At 43.5% G+C, this 19518-nt stretch overlaps 1 protein-coding gene and 1 long non-coding RNA gene across 3 annotated transcripts in view; one reads left to right on the top strand and one right to left on the bottom strand.

Annotated features, from left to right (window-relative positions):
* Positions 1-1935: 1935 nt before the first annotated feature.
* LOC122681014 lies at positions 1936-19036 on the bottom strand. Its single transcript, XR_006336873.1, has 4 exons — positions 18778-19036; positions 15422-15505; positions 2694-2749; positions 1936-2091 (listed from the first exon to the last, which is right to left on the bottom strand). It is a non-coding gene; the product is annotated as an uncharacterized LOC122681014 (long non-coding RNA).
* A 146-nt stretch (positions 19037-19182) lies between these two features.
* Positions 19183-19518, top strand: part of SP1 (Sp1 transcription factor) — a 37550-nt gene continuing 37214 nt past the window's right edge. For both annotated transcript variants that reach the window (XM_043882701.1, XM_043882700.1), the window contains exon 1: positions 19183-19291. In XM_043882701.1, the coding sequence (XP_043738636.1) occupies positions 19285-19291 (7 nt within the window). In that variant the 5' untranslated portion in view covers positions 19183-19284. The remainder of the gene's footprint in view (positions 19292-19518) is intronic.

The following is a 19518-nucleotide window of genomic DNA, read 5'->3' as shown; positions in this document are numbered from 1 at the left end:
TAAAATTTTTTTTTATTTATTTGGCTGCACTGAGTCTTAATTACGGCACGTGAAATCTTCCATCTTCAGTTGCAGCATATGGAAACTTAGTTGTGGTATGCCAGATCTAGTTCCCTGACCAGGGATTAGATATGGGCCCCCTGCGTTGGGAGTGCAGAGTCTTAGCCACTGGACCATCAGGAAAGCCCAAGAGATGATTTAAATCTCTTATATAGGGACTTACCTTATATTGGGACTTATATAGTGGTCCAGTGGCTAGGACTCTGCGCTCCCAGTGAAGGTTCCCATGTTCAGTCCCTGGTCAGGGAACTAGGTTCCACATGCCACAGCTAAAGGATCCGGCCTACTCAAACTGAGACCTGATGCAGTCAAATAAATAAATAAAAATATTCTTTAAAAAATAAAAAATCCTTTATATAAGATAGTCCTTCCAAGGTTTTTGTTTACCTTTGGTCAATTATCTTGTTTCTTTTTTCGCACCTAATCTGTTCTAGGATTTCTCCCCAATATACATTTGCAACTTTTTGTTAAAATGGATCCCACTGCAGAGGCCTGTGGGTATGTCCACACTTATTATGGGGTTGCACTGCCTCCCTTTCTGACCCCTCAAGGAGCCTTCCTGAGTGTGTAGACAGGGAAGGTTTCCTTGATCTTAGGAGTGCTCATCTTATCTATTCATTCCAGCAGAGCTCAGCTTCTGCCACTAGCTTTGTCCTTGAAGTGTCTGGGTGAGAACAAAGCTTTAATTTTACTTCACTTGACAAACATCAGCTGGCCAGGAAGGGGCCCATCTATCTGTTAGGGGAAGCACACTGACTGAAACCGCCAAACCTGGCCAGGCACCATAGTAACCATTTGTGTGAGCTATTTTATGACAGGTGGTCCTGGTAAGGAACGTGGAACTAACAAGCCACCACCAATAGGAAGAGTTCAGGAAAGGTCAAAAGAAGACACCACGTGTCTGATCACCTCCTCCAATCCTTCTGGCTGGCATCCATCTTGGCTGAGTAATGAATGCACCACCTGGAAGGACCCTGCCTCAGAATGATTGGCCAAAGACCATCCAGAAACTAATCCCAACACCATAAAACCTGAGACTGCTAGCCAGGAGGCAGAGTAGTTCTGGTCTCCCTTACCCTACTGCTCGCCACCCAGGGGGCCCTTTCCAATAAAGTCTCTTGCTTTGTCAGCAAGTGTGTGTCCTTGGACAATTCTTTTCCGAGTGTTAGGCAAGAGCCCACTCTTGGGGCCCTGGAAGGGGTCCCCCTTCCTACAACATATCTCTAACCTCATAGCTATAATATGTCATTCTTTTAAAGATTGTGCCCTACAGTCTTCCTTCCTATTTCACTATGAACCAAAAAATATGATTAGCTTATTGACTCTTTGCACCTAGATTGAAAAAAATTGATAATTATATGTTCTGGACTCTCATTTTCCCATTTAAAATACTTCAAAATTCTCCATAATCTAGAAGATAAAGTCCAAGTCTCTCTATGTCTAGAACTTAAGTGTCTAGCAACACTTAGCTATTTTGCCTTTGCTCTCTCTCTGAAATATCCTTATAACTAGTTTCCAACTCTGGCTTCACATTGAAATGACTTTACGAGCCTTAAAAATATATAGACACAGAGAAAGACCAGTATTGCGTGTTTTCACTTATACGTGGAATCTAAAAAACAAAACAGGCAAATAAAACAGAAAGAGGCTCACAGGTACAGAGAAAAAACTAGTGGTTACCAGAGGCAAAGGATACCTAAAGGTACAAACTATCAGTTATAAAATAAATAAGTCACAGGATTGTAACACACAGCACAGAGAATATAATCAATATTTTATAATAACTTTGAAAATAATGTATAGATATCTGAGCCTCAACCAACCCCAGAGGTACTTGATATAATTGGAATGGAGTGGGGTCACGTATGAGTGGTTTTTATTTTTTATTTTTTTATTTTTGTTGTATGAGTGGTTTTTAAAAGATCCACAGGTAAGTTAAGAATCATGAACTCCAACTCAGTTCAGGGTTTCCAGGCTAGATTAGGGTCTCCTTATGTGTTTATCTCTGTGCAATTTCTATTGTCCAATTATCTGAAAGAAAAGAAAAAGAAAGTGAAAAGTGGTTCGACAGTAAAGAATCTGCCTGCACTATGGGGAACCTGAGTTGGATCCTTGGGTCAGGAATATCCCCTGGAGAAAGGAATGGCAATCCACTCGAGTATTCTTTTTTTTTTTCCCCGAGTATTCTTGCTTGGAGAAGTCCATGGACAGAGGAGTCTGGCAGGCTATAGTCCATGGGGTCACAAAGAATCGAACTAACACTTTAACACTGAGTGACTGGGATTTGCCTGGTGGCCCAGGGGTTAAGACTTTGTGCTCTAAATGCCAGGGACCAGGGTTCAATTCCTGGTGGGGGAACTGAGATCCCACATGCTGCACAATGCAGCCAAAGAAATAAAAAAATTTAAAAAAAAAAAAAAAAAACCACTGAGTGACTAACACTTTTTACGTGTGTAATCATTGTGCAATTTCTATTGTTCGATTATCTGAATATTTCATCTCAGCCTAGTGGGACTGATTGAGCCTTTTATGTTTTACTCTTCTGCTCCAAATCTTTTAATGACTTCCATTACCCCCAAGATAAAATCCAGACTTCTTAATGAATCCTACAATTCCTCCTACTCCCAGCTTACCTGTAATGCATTCATCCATTCAACCTTCATCAAGTGTCTATTATGAGTCAGGCACCCTAGAAGACAGTGGAGACAAAGAAGCAAGTTAAGAACAGCACATCTTCTCTCTGGTGGAGCTTACAATTTGGGAGGAAGACAAAAGTTGAATGAATAATTACAGGGTTATAGAAACTCCTGTTTCAGGAATTGGAGAAGGAAGGTTTCCCCAGGAGTTAAGAGTTAAACTGAGTGCAGAAAGAACACTAGAAGTTAGTTGGGGGCGGAGGGAGAGAGGAGTGCTCCAGGCAGAAGGAGTAGCAAGTAGGACAATGACGGGGAAGATCATGGTATGTTGGAAGAACTGAAAACATGTATGGACGGGAAGGGGGAAATGGAGGCCAAACTTGAAGCCCAGTTGACTCAGAGACTTAGAGGCCAAGTTAAAGTTGGGAGACTTTATCCCAAGGGTGCTGAAAGCCTAGAAAAGGTTTAAGCAGGCGAGTGTAGTATAATCAGATGAACTTTTTAAAGAATACTCTCAGTGGATATACAGTGGAGCCAAGATTAGATTTGGGTGTTCCCAAATCTTATCAGCCTCTCCTGTGCAGATGATATCTTGGAGTCTTTTCACACTGATGATCTGCAGCAGCAGGGCAACAACTGGCAAGGTCTTGTGTGCTCAGTCCTGTCGGACTCATTTCCACCCCATGGACTGTAGCCCACCAGGCTCCTCTGTCCCTGGAATTTTCCAGGCAAGAATACTAGAGTGGGTTGCCCTTTCCTACATCAGGGGATCTTCCTCTTGGAGTCTTTTACTGATGGTTAAATCCATCCTCTGTGACTAGTTTGCCTTAGCAAATGGATTGGAATTGAACTGTATTTACTAACTCCTGTGGAATGGCAGTGTAACTACTCACTGTTGTTGGGTCATTCAGTAAACACTAACTGAGGGTCTATTTTGTGCCAGCACATGTCCAGGTGCTGGTAATACTAATGTAAATGCGACCTGAGGATTTCCCAGGTTCAGTTCAGTTCAGTTCAGTCACTCAGTCGTGTCTCTTTGCTCAGTTGCGACTCTTTGCGACCCCATGGACTGCAGCATGCCAGGCCTCCCTGTCCATCACCAACTCCCGGAGTTTACTCAAACTCATGCCCATTGAGTCGATGATGCCATCCAACCATCTCATCCTCTGTCGTCCCCTTCTCCTCCTGCCTTCAATCTTTCCCAGCATCAGGGTCTTTTCAAATGAGTCAGGTCTTCACATCAGGTGGGCAAAGTATTGGAGTTTCAGCTTCAGCCTCAGTCCTTCCAATGAATATTCAGGACTGATTTCCTTTAGGATGGACTGGTTTGATTTCCTTTCTGTCCAAGGGATTCTCAAGAGTCTTCTCCAACACCACAGTTCAAAAGCATTAATTCTTCTGTGCTCATTTTTCTTTATAGTCCAACTCTCACGTCCATACATGACTACTGTAAAAACCATAGCTTTGGGAGAAGGCAATGGCACCCCACTCCAGTACTCTTGCCTGGAAAATCCCAAGGACAGAGGAGCCCAATAGGCTGCAGTCCATGGGGTCGCTAAGAGTCGGACACGACTGAGCGACTTCACTTTCATTTTTCACTTTCATGCATTGGAGAAGGAAATGGCAACCTACTCCAGTATTCTTGCCTGGAGAATCCCAGGGACGGGGGAGCATGGTGGGCTGCCGTCTATGGGGTCACACAGAGTCGGACACGACTGACGTGACTTAGCAACAGCAGCAGCATACCTGCTGTTATCCGGGAGTTTGTACCTGGAACTAGTTACCTTCCCCAAAAAAAAAAAAAAAAACCATAGCTTTGACTAGATGGACCTTTAGAATTCACCTGTCAATGCAGGACACATAAGAGATGTGGGCTTGATTCTTGGATTGGGAACATCCCCTGGAATAGGAAATGGCAACCCACTCCACTATTCTTGCCTGGAAAATTCCATGGACAGAGGAGCCTGGTGGGCTCTAGTTCATAAGGTAGAAAAGAGTTGGACATGACTGAGTGATTGAATACACACACACAAAGTACAAAAAGAAAGATGGATTTGATCTGTTAAAAAAATAGGTCCTATTGCATAGATAACAATAACAAAATTAAAAGGCAACTGATAGAAGAAAATATGTCTACTACTTTTTAAAAAGGGTTAGTATCTAGTATTTACGTATATTTAAAAATGTAAAAAAAAAAAAAAAAAAAAAATGTAAAATAGAACTTCCCCAGTGGTCCAGTGATTAAGAATCTGCCTGCCAATGCAAGGGACATGAGTTCGATCTCTGGTCTAGGACGATTCCACATGCCAAGGGGCATACTAAGCCTGTGTACCACAACCGCTGAATCCCATGCTCTAGAACCTGCGCCCTACAACAACAGAAGCCACAGCAATGAAAACCCACGCACCGCAACGAGAGAGTAGCCGCGACTCACAGCAATCAGAAAAAGCCCCAGTGTAGTAACGCAGACCCATTGTAGCCAAAAATAAATATAAATAAATAAATAAAATTAAAAGAAGATAAAAGACAGCAATTTTAGAAAACAATTTGGCAGTTTCTTTCTTTCTTTCTTTTTTGGCAGTTTCTTATGAAGTCAAACATATCTTTACCATAATACTTTTAAGTAATAACAGCAAATGAGTTACTGATACACCCAACAATGTAGAAGAATTTTGAAACCATCATGTTGAAGAAAGAAGCTAGGGCAAAAAAGTAAGTACATAGCATACAATTATATTTTGGGGAAACCCTAGACAAGACAGATATAATTTTTTCTAGAATCAATTCTAGAAGTCAGAAAGCGAGTCAGTGACTGCCCAGGGACTGAGACGAGAGAGGAGTTGGCATGGATTGTTCAAAGGGAAGGGGCATGAGGAACTATTTAGGGTAATGTTCTATATCTTGATTATTGTGATGGTTACATGGCTATATACATTTGTCTAAACTCATCAAGATGGACATTTAAAATGAATTTTATTGTGTAAAAATTATACCTCACTGAAGTTGATCGTCTTCTATTTCAAAAGCAAGCAAACAAAAACATGACAACTGACAGGGAGAAAACATATGACATATTGTTAACAAAGAATATGGCATGTACATAAGAGCTTAAGTCAAACGATTCAACAAAAAAATGGACAAAGGACATAAAGGACAACTCACAGAGAACAAAATACAAATGTAGAATAACAGAAAAGACACCTGCTCTTGTAAATCTCAATTAATTAGGAAAAAACAAATTTCAATAATGGAATTGTTAGATTGACAACCATTTTTTTTTTAATGTTTTAGTCTAAAGGCATTAGGGATCTTGATTCTCCAACCGGGGATGGAATCCCTGGCCTCTGCAGTGGAAGTGCAGAGTGTTAACCACTGAACCTCCAGGGAAGGCCCAACAGCAATTTTAAACATTGTTGAGAATTCAGGGAAATTATCACTTTCACAGTGTTGATATGAGCGCAACTGGAAATATTTTTGGAAGATAATTTGGCAATGTATCAAAATTTTAGATATGTCTTGACTCTGCAGTTCTTTCCTGGAGAACTCCATGGACAAAGGGGCCTGGCAGGCTACAGTCTATGGGGTCGCAAAAAGTAGGACAAAACTGAGCTACCAACACTTTCACTTACTTTCATACTGATAATACTGACATATACTTAACTGTGTGCTGGGATTCCTACCATACCTCAACCATTCCACCCACTAAATACTCTTATTTCCTCATTTTATAGATAAGGAAGAAAAGGAGGTTAAGTGACTTTCCCAAGGTCATAATAGCTGCAGAGCCAGGATTTGCACCTGTCTCCAGAATCTGTCCTCTGAACCATTATGCTATCCAGCTCTCCCCTGTCTGAAATGCCACGTGCTGTTCTTAGTTGATCAGTTGTGTCTGACTCTTTCAGACTCCGTGGACTGTAGCCTGCCAGGCTCGTCTGTCCATGGGGCTTCCCCAGGCAAGAATTCTGGAGTGGGTTTCCATGCCCTCCTCCAGGGGATTTTCCCAACCCAGGGATCGAACCCAGATCAAAACCTGCTTTGCAGCCAGATTCTTTACCGACTGAGCCACCAAGGAAGCCCAGGAATACTGAAATAGGTAGCCTATCCCTTCTCCAGGGGATCTTCCTGACCCAGGAATTGAACCAGGGTCTCCTGTATTGCAGGCAGATTCTTTACCAGCTGAGCTACCAGGGAAGCCCATACATAGGAATAAATACACAAATACAAAGATGTTTGCTCTAGAAGAGTTTGAAAAATCAAGAATGAAATAAACTAATGAAAAGATCTTTGGCATATTTTAAGTAAAAAAAAAAAAAAGCAAGCTATAGAATAATATTTATTTTTAAAAAAAGAATAATATTTATAATACCTGGTTACATAAAAAATACCACCAACAACAACAACAAAAAAATACCACCAACAAAAAATATATGTGAACATAACAAATAACTGCATAAAAGAAAAAAGTTCTTCTCTATTTTGTTTAGTGTTGCGTCTTCATTCTCACACCAGAACAATCAGTGCCTACAATGCTAATCAACTATGTGCTTAGTTGCCCAATTGCATCCAACTCTTTGTGACTCCCGTGGACTGTAGCCTGCCAGGCTCCTTTGTTCCTGGGATTCTCCAGGCAAGAATTCTAGAGTGGGTAGCCATTCCCTTCTCCAGGGGATCTTTTCAATCCAGGGATTGAAATCAGGTCTCCTGCATGGCAGCAGATTCTTTACCATCTGAGTCACCTTAATCAACTATGCTCCAGTATAAAATAAAAAGTTAAAAAAACCAGATATTTACTATCCATTATGTGTGGGGGGTAGGTTAATGATGGGAGCAAACTGACTGTCTCAAATCTTATACAAAGACCTGATGTCATGTATTACTTGGGTAGTAAAAACAAAAACCAAGCAGATTGAAAAAAAAAAAAAAAGAAAGTAAGAAACCAACCCCACAACAAAAGCAAAAAAGACTGACTACATTTCCATTTAATTTCTCTACAACTCTTTCGGATAAGTAATAATATTCTCATTTTATAGATGAGCAATTAAGGCTCCAAGAAGTTACTTGCCTCAAGTTACATACATTCTAAGCCTGGATATGAACTTTGATCTGTGACTCCAAGACCCAATTCACTTCTCTCCACTGGGCCTTTGGCAGTGAGGGTCCAGAGTCCTAACCACTGGACCACCAGGGAATTCCCAGAAAGTAAGTTCTTGAACTACTGCTTCGAGGAAGAGGAAAGCCACTTCAGGCACACATCTGTGTGTGTGTAAATAGCATGGCATGGAGCAAACCATTTCACCTATTTTATGAATGAGAGTTGAGTGGGAGAGCTTTACTCTCTTGGTGAAAGTTTAGTCCTGAAAAGATTTGATTGACTAGTACTGATGATGAAGCACAAGCTGGAATCAAGATTAAGAAATGTCAATAAATTCAGATATGCAGATGACACCACCCTCGTGGTAGAAAGCAAAGAGGAACTAAAGAGCCTCTTGATGAAAGTGAAAGAGGAGAGTGAAAAAGCTGGCTTAAAACTCAACAGTCAAAAAACTAAGATCATGGCATCCGGTCGCATAGTCAAAAAACTAAGATCATGGCATCCGGTCGCATCACTTCCTGGCAGATGGGGAAAAAATGGAAACAGTGACAGACTTTATTTTTTGGGCTCCAAAGTCACTGCAGATGGTGACTGCAGCTTGCCCCTTGGAAGAAAAGCTGTGACCAACCTACTAGAGAGCATATTAAAAAGCAGAGACATTACTTTGCTGACAAAGGTCCATTTAATCAAAGCTATGGTTTTTCCAGTAGTCATGCATGGATGTCAGAGTTGAACCATAAAGAAGGCTGAGTGCCGAATAATTGATGCTTTTGAACTGTGGTGTTGGAGAAGACTCTTGAGAGTCTCTTGGACTCCAAGGAGATGAAACCAGTTAATCCTGAAGGAAATCAGTCCTAAATATTCATTGGAAGGACTGATGCTGAAGCTGAAACTCTAATACTTTGGCCACCTGATGTGAAGAACTGACTCATTGGAAAAGACCCTGATGCTGCGAAAGACTGAAAGCAGGAGGAGAAGGGGATGACAGAGGATGAGACGGCTGGATTGTATCCCTGACTTGAAGGACTTGAGTTTGAGTAAACTCCGGGAGTTGGTGATGGACAGGGAAGCCTGGCGTGCTACAGTCCATGATGTCACAAAGAGTGGGACAGGACTAAGTGACTGAACTGAATTGAACTGATGATGAGCTATTTCTTATCAATATAAGATTCCCTGGGGCCTATCTTGAAGAGGGTCACCTTGGAGATAAGGAATTCTTGTCTGTAGTAACAAGTAAACAATGTTGGGTTCACCCAACTAAGATAGTGGCTAAGGATATGGAGAGGGAGGAAGGGATGAAATTGAGATATTTGTGGAATAAGATTGATGGGACTCAATGACTGATGATAGAGGATGAGACTCAATGACTGAGGATGGTAGAGGTCTGAAGAGAGAGTACAAGTTTGTTGGGGAGAAAACTGAGCACAAGGTCCCTTAAAATGGAATGCTTTTCTGAATTCCCTGGTGGTCCAATGGTTAAGACCCTTCATTCTCAGTGCGGAGGGCCCAGGTTCAATCACTGGTAGGGGAACTAAGATCCCACAAGCTTCACAGGTAGGCCTCCAAAAAAGGATCCTTTGTGTACCTATCTCTTTCATTGCATGTAAGACAGGATATAATCCCCTGGAGGAGGAAATGGCAACTCACTCAGTATTCTTGCCTGGAGAACTCCATGGACAGGAGAGCCTGGAGGGCTACAGTTCATGGGGTCTCAAAGAGTCAGACATGACTGAGGGACTAAGCATTCATGCATGCAAACACGCCTTATAAAGGATGTTATAATTAGCTGAGTATGAATCAGCCTCCTCTACTAAGCCATGATTTCCTTAAGGGAGGACCATGTCTCCTTTGTTTCATCTTCCCCAGTGTCTACAGCCCTAAAGTGCACAGCAGAGAGACTGGCTTTCGTCTGGGGAGCAGGGAATGGTGGGGGATACAATTATTTTTTATTTTTGGCTGCGTGGCTTGTGAGATCTCAGTTCCCGGACCAGGGATCAAACCTGGGACCCTGGCAGTGAAAACAGATAAGTCTTAACCACTGGACCACCAGGAAATTCCTTGGTGAGAGACAATCACACAAGCTGGGAGGCAGGAAGTTCTCCAGCTTAGTGCCTCCCTCTTCAGCCTTGGTCAGAAGCCTGCCCCTCAGGAAATCACTCCATCTTTTTCCCCCCGAGTCATTTACTTTTCTGGGTTAGTGTGTGATAGATGCTGAGATGCTGACTGGCTCACCATGGGTGGCTGCTGGGCGGGGAAGAGTGTCTTCCCCAAATTCTACTACCACCACCCAGAAAAGGATTCGAAACAGGCACCATGGGAGGAGCCTCAGATTTCTACTCCCTTCTTCTAAATAAACAAAACAAGAGGACATGGCAAGAGGTGGCATGTCTTTGTTACTATGCCATAGGCTGATAAACCAGGGGCAAAAGAGAATAACCAAAGGGTGAACTCCTGCAGTAAGGAAAGAAGATCATGGGCCTGAGACTTCAGCCATAAAAGGAGAAGTGAGGATTTCCCTGGTGGTCAGTGTACATGTTCCCAATGCAGGGGTTGTTCAGTCACTCAGTCATGTCCGACTCTTTGCAACCCAACGGACTGCAGCACGCCAGGCCTCCCTGTCCTTAACCATCTCCGGAAGCTTGCTCAAACTCATGTCCATTGAGTTGCTGATGCCATCCAACTATCTTGTCCTCTGTTGTCTCCTTTTCCTCCTGCCTTCTACCTTTCCCAGCATCAGGGTCTTTTCAAACATATCGGCTCTTTGCATCAGGTGGCCAAAGTATTGGAGCTTCAGCATTAATCCTTCCAATGAATATTTGGGGTTGATTTCCTTTAGGATTGACTGGTTTGCTCTCCTTGCTGTCCAAGGGACTCTCAAGAGTCTTCTCTAACAACCACAGTTCAAAAGCATCAATTCTTCAGCGCTCAGCCTTCTTTATGGTCCAACTCTCACATCCATATGTGACTACTTGAAAAACCATAGCAGGGGGCCCAGGTTCAATCACTGGTCAGGAAACCAGATCCCACATACAGAAACTAAAAGATCCCGTGTGCCACAACTAATATCTGACACAACCAAATAATAAAAATAAACATTTAAAACTGGGAAGTTTATTATTATTAGTTTAAAAACTGTTTGTATTACTAAAACAGCATTTAAATCAGAATGGTGAAGAAAAATAATTTGCTATAACTATCATCTGGACTTAACAATTATTACTATATGGGAAGTGGGGTCAAAAAGTAATTATGTTAATATTTGCCACATTTAGGTCAGTTAGTATTTATTTATTTATTATTTTTTGTCTGTGGCCTCATCATGCAGCTTGAGGGATCCTAGTTCCTTGACCAGTGATCAAATCCTGGCCCCTGTAGGGGAAACTCAAAGTCATAACCACTAAACCACTAGTGAATTCCCTCAGTTATTCTTTTTTTTTTTAAGTATTTTAATATAATTTACAGACATTTTGAGTTAAATCCTGAAATACTTTAATATACATTGCTAATAAAAACTTGTTCTTATATAATCCCAATAATGCTCTTACGTTTCCCCCCAAATTAACAATCATTCCTTCAGTTCAGTTCAGTTGCTCAGTTGTGTCCAACTCTTTGCGACCCCATGGACTGCAGTACTCCAGGTTGCCCTGTCCATCACCAACTCCCAGAGTTTACCTAAACTCACATCCATCAAGTCGGTGATGCCATCCAACCATCTCATCCTCTGTCGTCCCCTTCTCCTCCTGACTTCAGTCTTTCCCATTAATCATTCCCTAATATGACCTGATAGTCCATATTCAAATTTTCCCAACTGTCCCCAAAAGATCTTTTCACTGTTGTAGTTTTGTTCAAAGTAAGATCATGTTGCTTGTGACTGTTTTGCCTCTTAAGTCTCCTTTAAGTAAGAGCAGTTCTTCCTCCTTTTCCATGCCATTGACTTGTTGAAGAAACAGTCACCCCAAATTGCCTTTGGAATTTTTCTAATTAGTTTCTTTGTGTTTTCACTTACCTTGTTCCTCCAGCCCCCACATTTTCTGCAAACTGGAAATTAGATCTAAACAATTCCTTAGGTTCAGGGAAGAATATTTGTTAGGTGAAGCAGTGTTCTTCTTATTGCTTTACATCAGGGCCACATAAAGCTCGTGGCTGGTGGTCTGGAGTTCTGTGTTTTTGAAGCTAGCTGGGGGGAAGCTAAGCCTGAGGGGATACAGGCAGTTAACCATCTATGGATCTGGAGGCTAAGCTCCCACTGGACCCCAGTCTCTGTAGTTGCTGTCCTTGGCAACACAGTGTGGGTTGAAGTCAGGGAGGAGCCACTCAGGATCATCAGCTTGATGCTGGCAGCCTGGACTGGCCCAGTCCTCTGGGACAGGGATACCACACTGGCAGTTCTTCCTTTCAGCCCTACTGTGTGCACCTTGCAGAAATGAGGAGACTAACCAGGCAAAATTCCCCAGGACCGAGGAGAGATGAACCATTTCAAGACCTGTTCACTGTGTCCTACACTCTCCACTGTGTAGAGCAGGAAGCTTCCTCTTCTACTCTGGAATCTTTGGTGGCGGTAGTGGTGGTGGTGTGGCTCAGAAAATTCCTGCCTCTGTTAGCTCAGTTTTTCTTATCTTCTAACTTGCAGTTTCTGCTTTAAATATGCTTTGACTGATTTTAAAGTTTAGAATGTCAGGGCTGGAAGAATCCTTGTGGATCATCTGGACTAGTCCCTCACTCAAGTATCCTCATTCTCCCTTATCCTTCTTTTTTTTTTTTTTTCTTTTTTTGACCCCATGGACTGTAGCCTACCATGTTCCCCCGGCCATGGGATTTTCCAGGCAAGAATACTGGAGTAGGTTGCCATTTCTTTCTCCTCTCCCTTATCCTTCTTAAAAACAGCTGCACTAAGATGGTGAGACCAGGATGTTACCATGTGATTCTCTAGTCATCATTCACATTCTACTTTCTTCTTTCATTATTTTTTTGAAGTCTAGTTAATTTACAATATTTTGTTAGTTTCAAGTGTACAGCAAAATGACTGTTTCGTATATATATATTCTTTTTCAGATTCTTTTCCATTATGGGTTATTACAAGATGAGTATAGTTCTCTGTGCTATATAGCAGGTCCTTGTTGTTCATCTATTTTATATATAGTAGTGAGTATATGTTAATCCAAAACTTCTAATTTATCCTTCCCCACCCCCGCCCCCACCACTATACCCTCTGGTAACCATAAGTTTTTTCTTCTATGTCTGTAGTCTATTTCTGTTTTGTAAACATGTTCATTTGTACCATATTTTTAGATCCCATATACAAGTGATATGATATTTGTTTTTCTCCATCTGGCTTATTTCACTTAATGTGATAATCTCTAGGTCCATCCATCACATACCATCTTCTTATCTTTACCATGATCAGGTTCCCCTTGTTCCATAGTATACCATTTATTTTTTCTTCATCTTAAACAATAACACCTGTGAAATGACAGGCTTCATAGGTAGTTCAATTTCTTTCTAAAATTTTATTAAAAGAAAACATACAAAAATGTTCACTGCCGCCACACTTTGGGAAAGAAATGCTAGAGAAAAATTTACATCAGGGAGTCCCACCTCACTCTGCCTTGAGACCTTGGTTGGACACACTTCTTAAGTCCTAAATTTATTTCCCAATCAGTAAGAAAGAGATTTCCCGGGTGGCTCAGCTGGTAAAGAATCTGCCTGCAATGCGAGAGACCAGGGTGTGATCCTTGGGTGGGGAAGATCCCCTGGAGAAGGGAAGGCTACCCTCGCGAGTATTCTGGCCTGGAGAATTCCATGGACAGAGGAGCCTGGCAGGCTACAATCCAAGGGGTTGCAAAGAGTTGGACACAACTGAGTGACTTTCACACACAAGAAAGAGACACTATACTATATACAACTATCAGTTACTAGCTGTGAAGGTTAAACTTTTCGTGGAAGACGCCCGGGGACCTTTGTCCAGGAACCTCTGATCGCCTACAACGGTGGAGGAGGGGAATGCAGAGAGAAGTCAGGCTGTGGCAAAAGTTACTTCTAGGCTAGGCATAAAGCCTCAAGCTAGCGGTGGGAAAACGTCCCTTGGAAGCAAAAGCCTGTGAAGCTCCTGCCCTCTCCACCATCTCTCTGGGCACCCCAAGAAGGCATGAACATGCAGTGCCAGAGCCTTTCCCCAACAGGAACCACCCACTCGCCTGGGGGACAGTGAAAACTTCCGGAAGCAGAGAGGAGAAGTCAGGTGTTAGGCCTCTAGGAGCTTCAGCGGGCTTCTGGGGCTCAAGGGAGGGAGGGCAAAGCAGGAAGGAGGGGTTTGCGGTTGGGAGAGCCAGCTGGTCCACCCCTAGCCGGAAACTGGGGGTGGAGAGGCCCAGGCCCGGCCCACACCCGTCTTCCAGCTCCAGACTGGGTCCCAGAGGCCGGCAAACCCCACCCCGCTCCTCAGGGCACCTCGTGGCCCAGGCGGGTTTGTTTATGTATCCAGCTCCCTCCACCCCCAGCCCGGCCCTCCGCCCGCCCTCAGAGTGGCCCCGTGGGAGGGGGAAGCCGGGCGAGCCCCAGGCCGGCCCCCTCCGGTCCCCTCCCCTTCCTTCCTCCAGCCTGGGCTTTGGACGCCCGGGGAGGGCAGGTCCTTTTTATAGACCTGTTGAGCCAGTCGGGGCCAGTCTCCTTACTGGGAGTGGGAACCTGGGGGGTGGCTTAGCTCTTTCCTCAGCTCTGGATTCTGGAGAGGACTCAGGGCTTCTTGTCCCAGGAGAGGAAGGAAAAAAGGAAACTGCTTCATTTTTGGTTAAAAAGGGAACTTTTTTTTTTTTTAATGCTGTCAGGCAGGACCCCAGTCACCCTTGGGGTGCAGAGGTCTGGGGCTGGGTGGGGGTGGGGGTAACTGGTGAGGGTCACTTGGCAGTAAGCACAGGTTTCCACGACTGGCGAGCAGAGGAGCCAGAAAAGGTTAGATATTTGGGGTGAGGGAAATGTTTTGATTATGTGTTTGTTTTAAGCTGGAGTCCCTAGGGGTCAGATTTAACTGTTCAGTGAAGCGGCTTTTTCACAGTGGGGTCCAGACCCCTCTCTGAACCTCTCGGGTGCCTCCAGTTTGCCTCCTGTAGCTCTCAAGAATGCAGATGGATCGTGTCTCTGGGCAGTTTCTCTTCCTCTTTCTCACCATCCCTTAAACCACCTCTGCTTTTATTTGCCAAAGGGTCTTCAAGCAGCAGGGACCGTGAACTGAGTTTACTGTCAGGCCTGTGTTCTTGCAGTCTTCAGAAAAGAATATTCCAGAAAGTTGGGCCAGAGTTCAGCTCCAGCAATAACTAGTGTTCTTGATGATGCCTCTCAGCTCTAAAAAGAAACCCCTCCCCCCAGCCTTTCTTTATTCTCCAGCAACTTCAAGACCACCAGAGCCACGGACCAGGACTAGTTGTACTGGCCCTAGTTGCCTTCTTAATACCAGGTAGTCTAGGCAGGGATGAACCTGAATGCTTCTCAGATAAGGAAACAAACCCAGCAAAGATGCAGATTGAGTCATTTCAAATAATAATAGTAAACAGTATCTGTAGCCTGTCCTGAATTTCTCATCAACAGGTTCTGAGCTTCTCAAACAAAGAAACCTGACTTGTTAAGAGTTCTTAGTTACCTGTGTTTTCAGGGTCTTGAAAAGACTGAGGGATGTGTGATGATCCATTTCGCTTTTCCAGTCACAAGTTGCCTTGTAAATGACCTGAAATGTGCATGATGTGAAAAATCAAGGTTTATTTTCTGAGACTTTATTTTCTTGTCAGAGATTATTTGTCTTTCCTAAGCTTCTTTATCTTAGAGTAGGTACGACAAGTAAACAGAATTTTAGTCAATGTGTTTTGTTCTTAACAGCTGTTGTTGAAAGTTTACCAAAGAGGGAAGTTTACAATGATGTTATAAAAGAAGAGTTTGGAATCATTTGTATATTTTAATTTGTAAAATATTCCTGTTATCAGATTGCTAAATTGGAAATCGCTAAAATCAAAGAGTATCTTCAAAATCAGGTTTAACTTGAAAAAGGCAACCAACCCAAGGCTGAGAATCAATCCTTGGGGTTGTACTATCTGAAGACCTATTCAGGATTTGGGGGACTGGGCTTCCCCTTTTCATTTATCAAGTGTTTACTGTGAACTATATCCTAGGCCTTGAGGATATATAGTGAAAAGGCATCATCCCCCGCCCTCAAGATTACTTTGACTGGAGATGTGATATTTAGATACCTTTAATGGATGTATGTAAAAAGAGCATGGTGGATAGAGTTTACAGTACCTGGGGGGAGTTAGCAAAGATTGCATTAAAATTCGTTTTTATCAAAGAGAAGAGTTATGAGCCCAGAAAGAGGACCAGCTCAGTGAACTGTACTTTTAAATTTTGGAGACCCAAGAAAGCATGTTTTAGCGGAAAACTTCAACAAAGAACAAAGTGAAGGCTAAGAGTAGTAGACAGTTAGGGAAGAGGAGCCTGAATAGGTGCAGGGCAGACCGATTACCACACTGGAGTGTTACCACTCAATGCCTGTGTTCTTATGAGTGGTTTTGAATGAAGATAACCCTCAATCCACATGGCTTTTTTTAAACACAGTCATTAGGAGTTATTTAAATGATTTCACAAACGGTTATGAAGACAAACTTAAAGCAAGTCTATTCTTTTTGTTTGTTTAGTCGAAAGAAAATCTGTTCAGGTTTTCACAGATAAATTGGACATGTCCATTTGCTCTCAGAAACTGTTAATAAACAAGCTTATGTTGAGGACGTCCCTCACAGGCCAGGTTCTGAATTCTGTCTCGTCCTGGAGAAGCAAAGAGAGAGTATTGTGTAAAGGAGCGTGGCTCTTGAATTTCTGGGTCTAAAGCTAGGTCTTTTTTCTCACTACCTGGAATAAAACCAAACCCTAGTTCCCATCTCAGGCTTAGACTAGCTTAGAACTATTGGTGGGGGGAAAAAAAAAAAAAGCTTTGAAACTAAACAAAACAGTCATAATTTAAAGTATTGGCGCCTCAGAGGTTTCTCATCTATAGAAGAGCATGACAATTTCTTACATTGGTTGAAAGGATTAAATTAGAAATGTTCAGAGGACTGCGCCACAGTTTTAGTTCCTCCTCCCTCCTCCCCTCTCAGCAAGTTTGGGTGTGGTCTTTTGCTAAATACACTAAACAGCTGTTGGAATCTCCAGAGCTTGGTTTACAAAGATGAGTAATGCAGCTTCTTCCCTCCAGGAAGTTTCTTTCCTTCTGGAAGTTTCTTCTCTCAAGTTTCTTCCTTTAGTGCTTCTTAAAATGTGATTTAGGGACTAATCACCTGAAAGAATTGTATTCTCACGTCCCTCTCCAGAGACTATCATTTATTAGGCCTAAGATGGGGTCTAGGAATCTTACCTTTTTAAAAAAACAGTCCAGAGAATACAGATAGATTCCCTGATATTCTGAGAAACTTTGACTTAGAGATGCTAGTAATAGAAATGTAATGTGATGTTTTGTAATAAAGTTATAAAAGAGGATGATACCATGTAAGCTATCCAGGAAGTATGTGCAGGATTTTTTTAAAGCTAGAAGGTAACAAAAGTATTTTCTTAAAAAAAAATTTATTAAGCCCATTTTAAAAATTAAGCTCAATTTTTTGAGCATTATTCATTTAAGAACTTATAGAAGACTTTCGGTGGGATTATTCTGAGTCGAAATTTGGCACAACTCATTAGCTTTGTGATCTTTGGGAAGTTACTTCCTAGCCTCAATTTCTTAACTTAATTAGTATTAACTTAATTAGTATTAAAATACTAATATCTCAATTTACAAAATACTTACTAATAGCCTGTAATACTTACTAATAGCTTCCTCATGAGAATGATATTAGGAATGTAAAGTACCTAGCTGACCTAGGCACCTAACTCTGTAGGCTTTTACCTTCTGGCCTTGCCCAGAGAAACATGAAGCCTCAGTTTCGGGGAATCCAGACTTTAAAACATGACAGTATCAAGTGCTTAACTGTAGATAATGAAGTGACAACATATAACATACAAGTGAGAAAAGGAATGACCTTGTCACGTTATTGACAAGTCACCCAGGCTGCCGCCACAAAAACTGGGATAAAGGAAAGGCAGAATGGGAGGCCAGAAATTCAGGAAAAGTCCTTTTATGCAGTTGCAAAAAGCAAGAACTTTATTTTGCTATTTTGCTTTGCTTACAGAGTATTAACAATCAAGGGGGCAGCAGAAAGTGGCTTATAGGATCTTGATTATGTGAGGTTCTCCAACATAGTTTAGCTTCAAATGCAAGCTCTTGAAAAGTTAACCCGCCTTAAGTAGCCAGCACCAAACTGGGAGAATTTAATAAAATGGCGTTTGCTGGAGTCTCACAAATACCTCGCAAATCGGTCAGCGCATTAACTGGCTGTGTGAGAACTCTCACCAGAGTTCTTGCGCCTGTACCCACAGGGCTTATACCACATTCAGAGGCATCCGCCTGCCTCTCCGCCCACCCCTAAAGGGGTGAGACTCGGGAAGTACTTTTAAGAACGGTTAAATTAAGACTCAAACGAGGCTTGCTGTCAAAGCAGAACTCTGCGCCTACTGGCTCCGCCTGACACTTGTTGAGCTGCACGGTTCAGCTGAAGCGTTGCTACCTAATCACCGTAAAGACGTCCCCAGAGGAGGGCCAAAATGGCGGCGGACTCCTCTTGGCACAGCCCTGTTCCCTCCCGGCTCTGGTAACGCCCATCGGCCAAGTGGAGGCGGTGCCTGACCTCCCCCCCGCCACCTCATTGGACCGAACGACTGAGGCAGAGGCCAATTCTCCTCTGCCCACTCCAGGTTCTTGCCCTCAGAGCTCACGTGGCATTCAATTGGCTTTTATACACGTCAATTTGCGTCCTATCGCGTCTCTTTTCAGTGTTAATCCAATCATAACTTTCCTGGCTGCCCGCCTGATTTCTGATTGGTTTTGATCCGCTTCATCCTATCCCATTCCTGTCTACTTCTTACCTCCTCCCACTAGGACTTTGCCCAGGCACGTCCGAGCTTCTGGTTGGTTGTTGTCCTGTCATTCCAATGAAAACTCTTCCAATCCCTACTACTCACGGAGCCCGCCTGGCAGTTGACTGGCTTCTTCCCAAGCCCATCATCTTTAGTTCCTGCCCACCTTCACTTCCTGCCTCTTTCATTGGCCTCTAAAACTGAGAGGCCGATCTTTTGGGGCGGACACCACGCACGCAACTTTGTCTTACACGCCTTAGAGAGCAAGCGAGCCTTGGCATTGGGCAATCTGCTCGTCTTTCTTCTGCAAGTCCCTCCTATCTCCCTCCCTCATTGGGCGGGGCAGCAGTAAAGGGGCGGGGCCTAGGCCGGGCTTGTGGCGCGCTGCTCCCTCCTCCTTACCCCCCCCTCCCTGTCCGGTCCGGGTTCGCTTGCCTCGTCAGCGTCCGCGTTTTTCCTGGCCCCCCCCAACCCCCCCGGACAGGACCCCCTTGAGCTCGTCCCTCAGCTGCTACCATGAGCGGTAAGGATGAGTCCACTCCAAGCTTAGGGGTGGGAGGGGAGTGAGGGGGCGCGCGCGAGGGCCGACCGGGCGGTCCCCGCCGTGAGGGGGGGCGGGCGGGAGGCGGCGGCGGCGGCCTTGGTCCCGCCCGGGGCGGAGGGAAGGGAGGGAGAAGGGGCAGTGGCGGGGCCTCCGAGGAGGAGGAGGGGGATGGGCCACCCGCCCCGGGGGAGGGGGCAGCTTGGCCT

This window comes from Cervus elaphus, chromosome 3, assembly GCF_910594005.1.
Source record: "Cervus elaphus chromosome 3, mCerEla1.1, whole genome shotgun sequence".
Taxonomy (NCBI): Eukaryota; Metazoa; Chordata; class Mammalia; order Artiodactyla; family Cervidae; genus Cervus; species Cervus elaphus.
The sequence above is the reverse complement of the archived record's forward strand: the minus strand, read 5'-3'. Positions and strand labels throughout refer to the sequence as shown.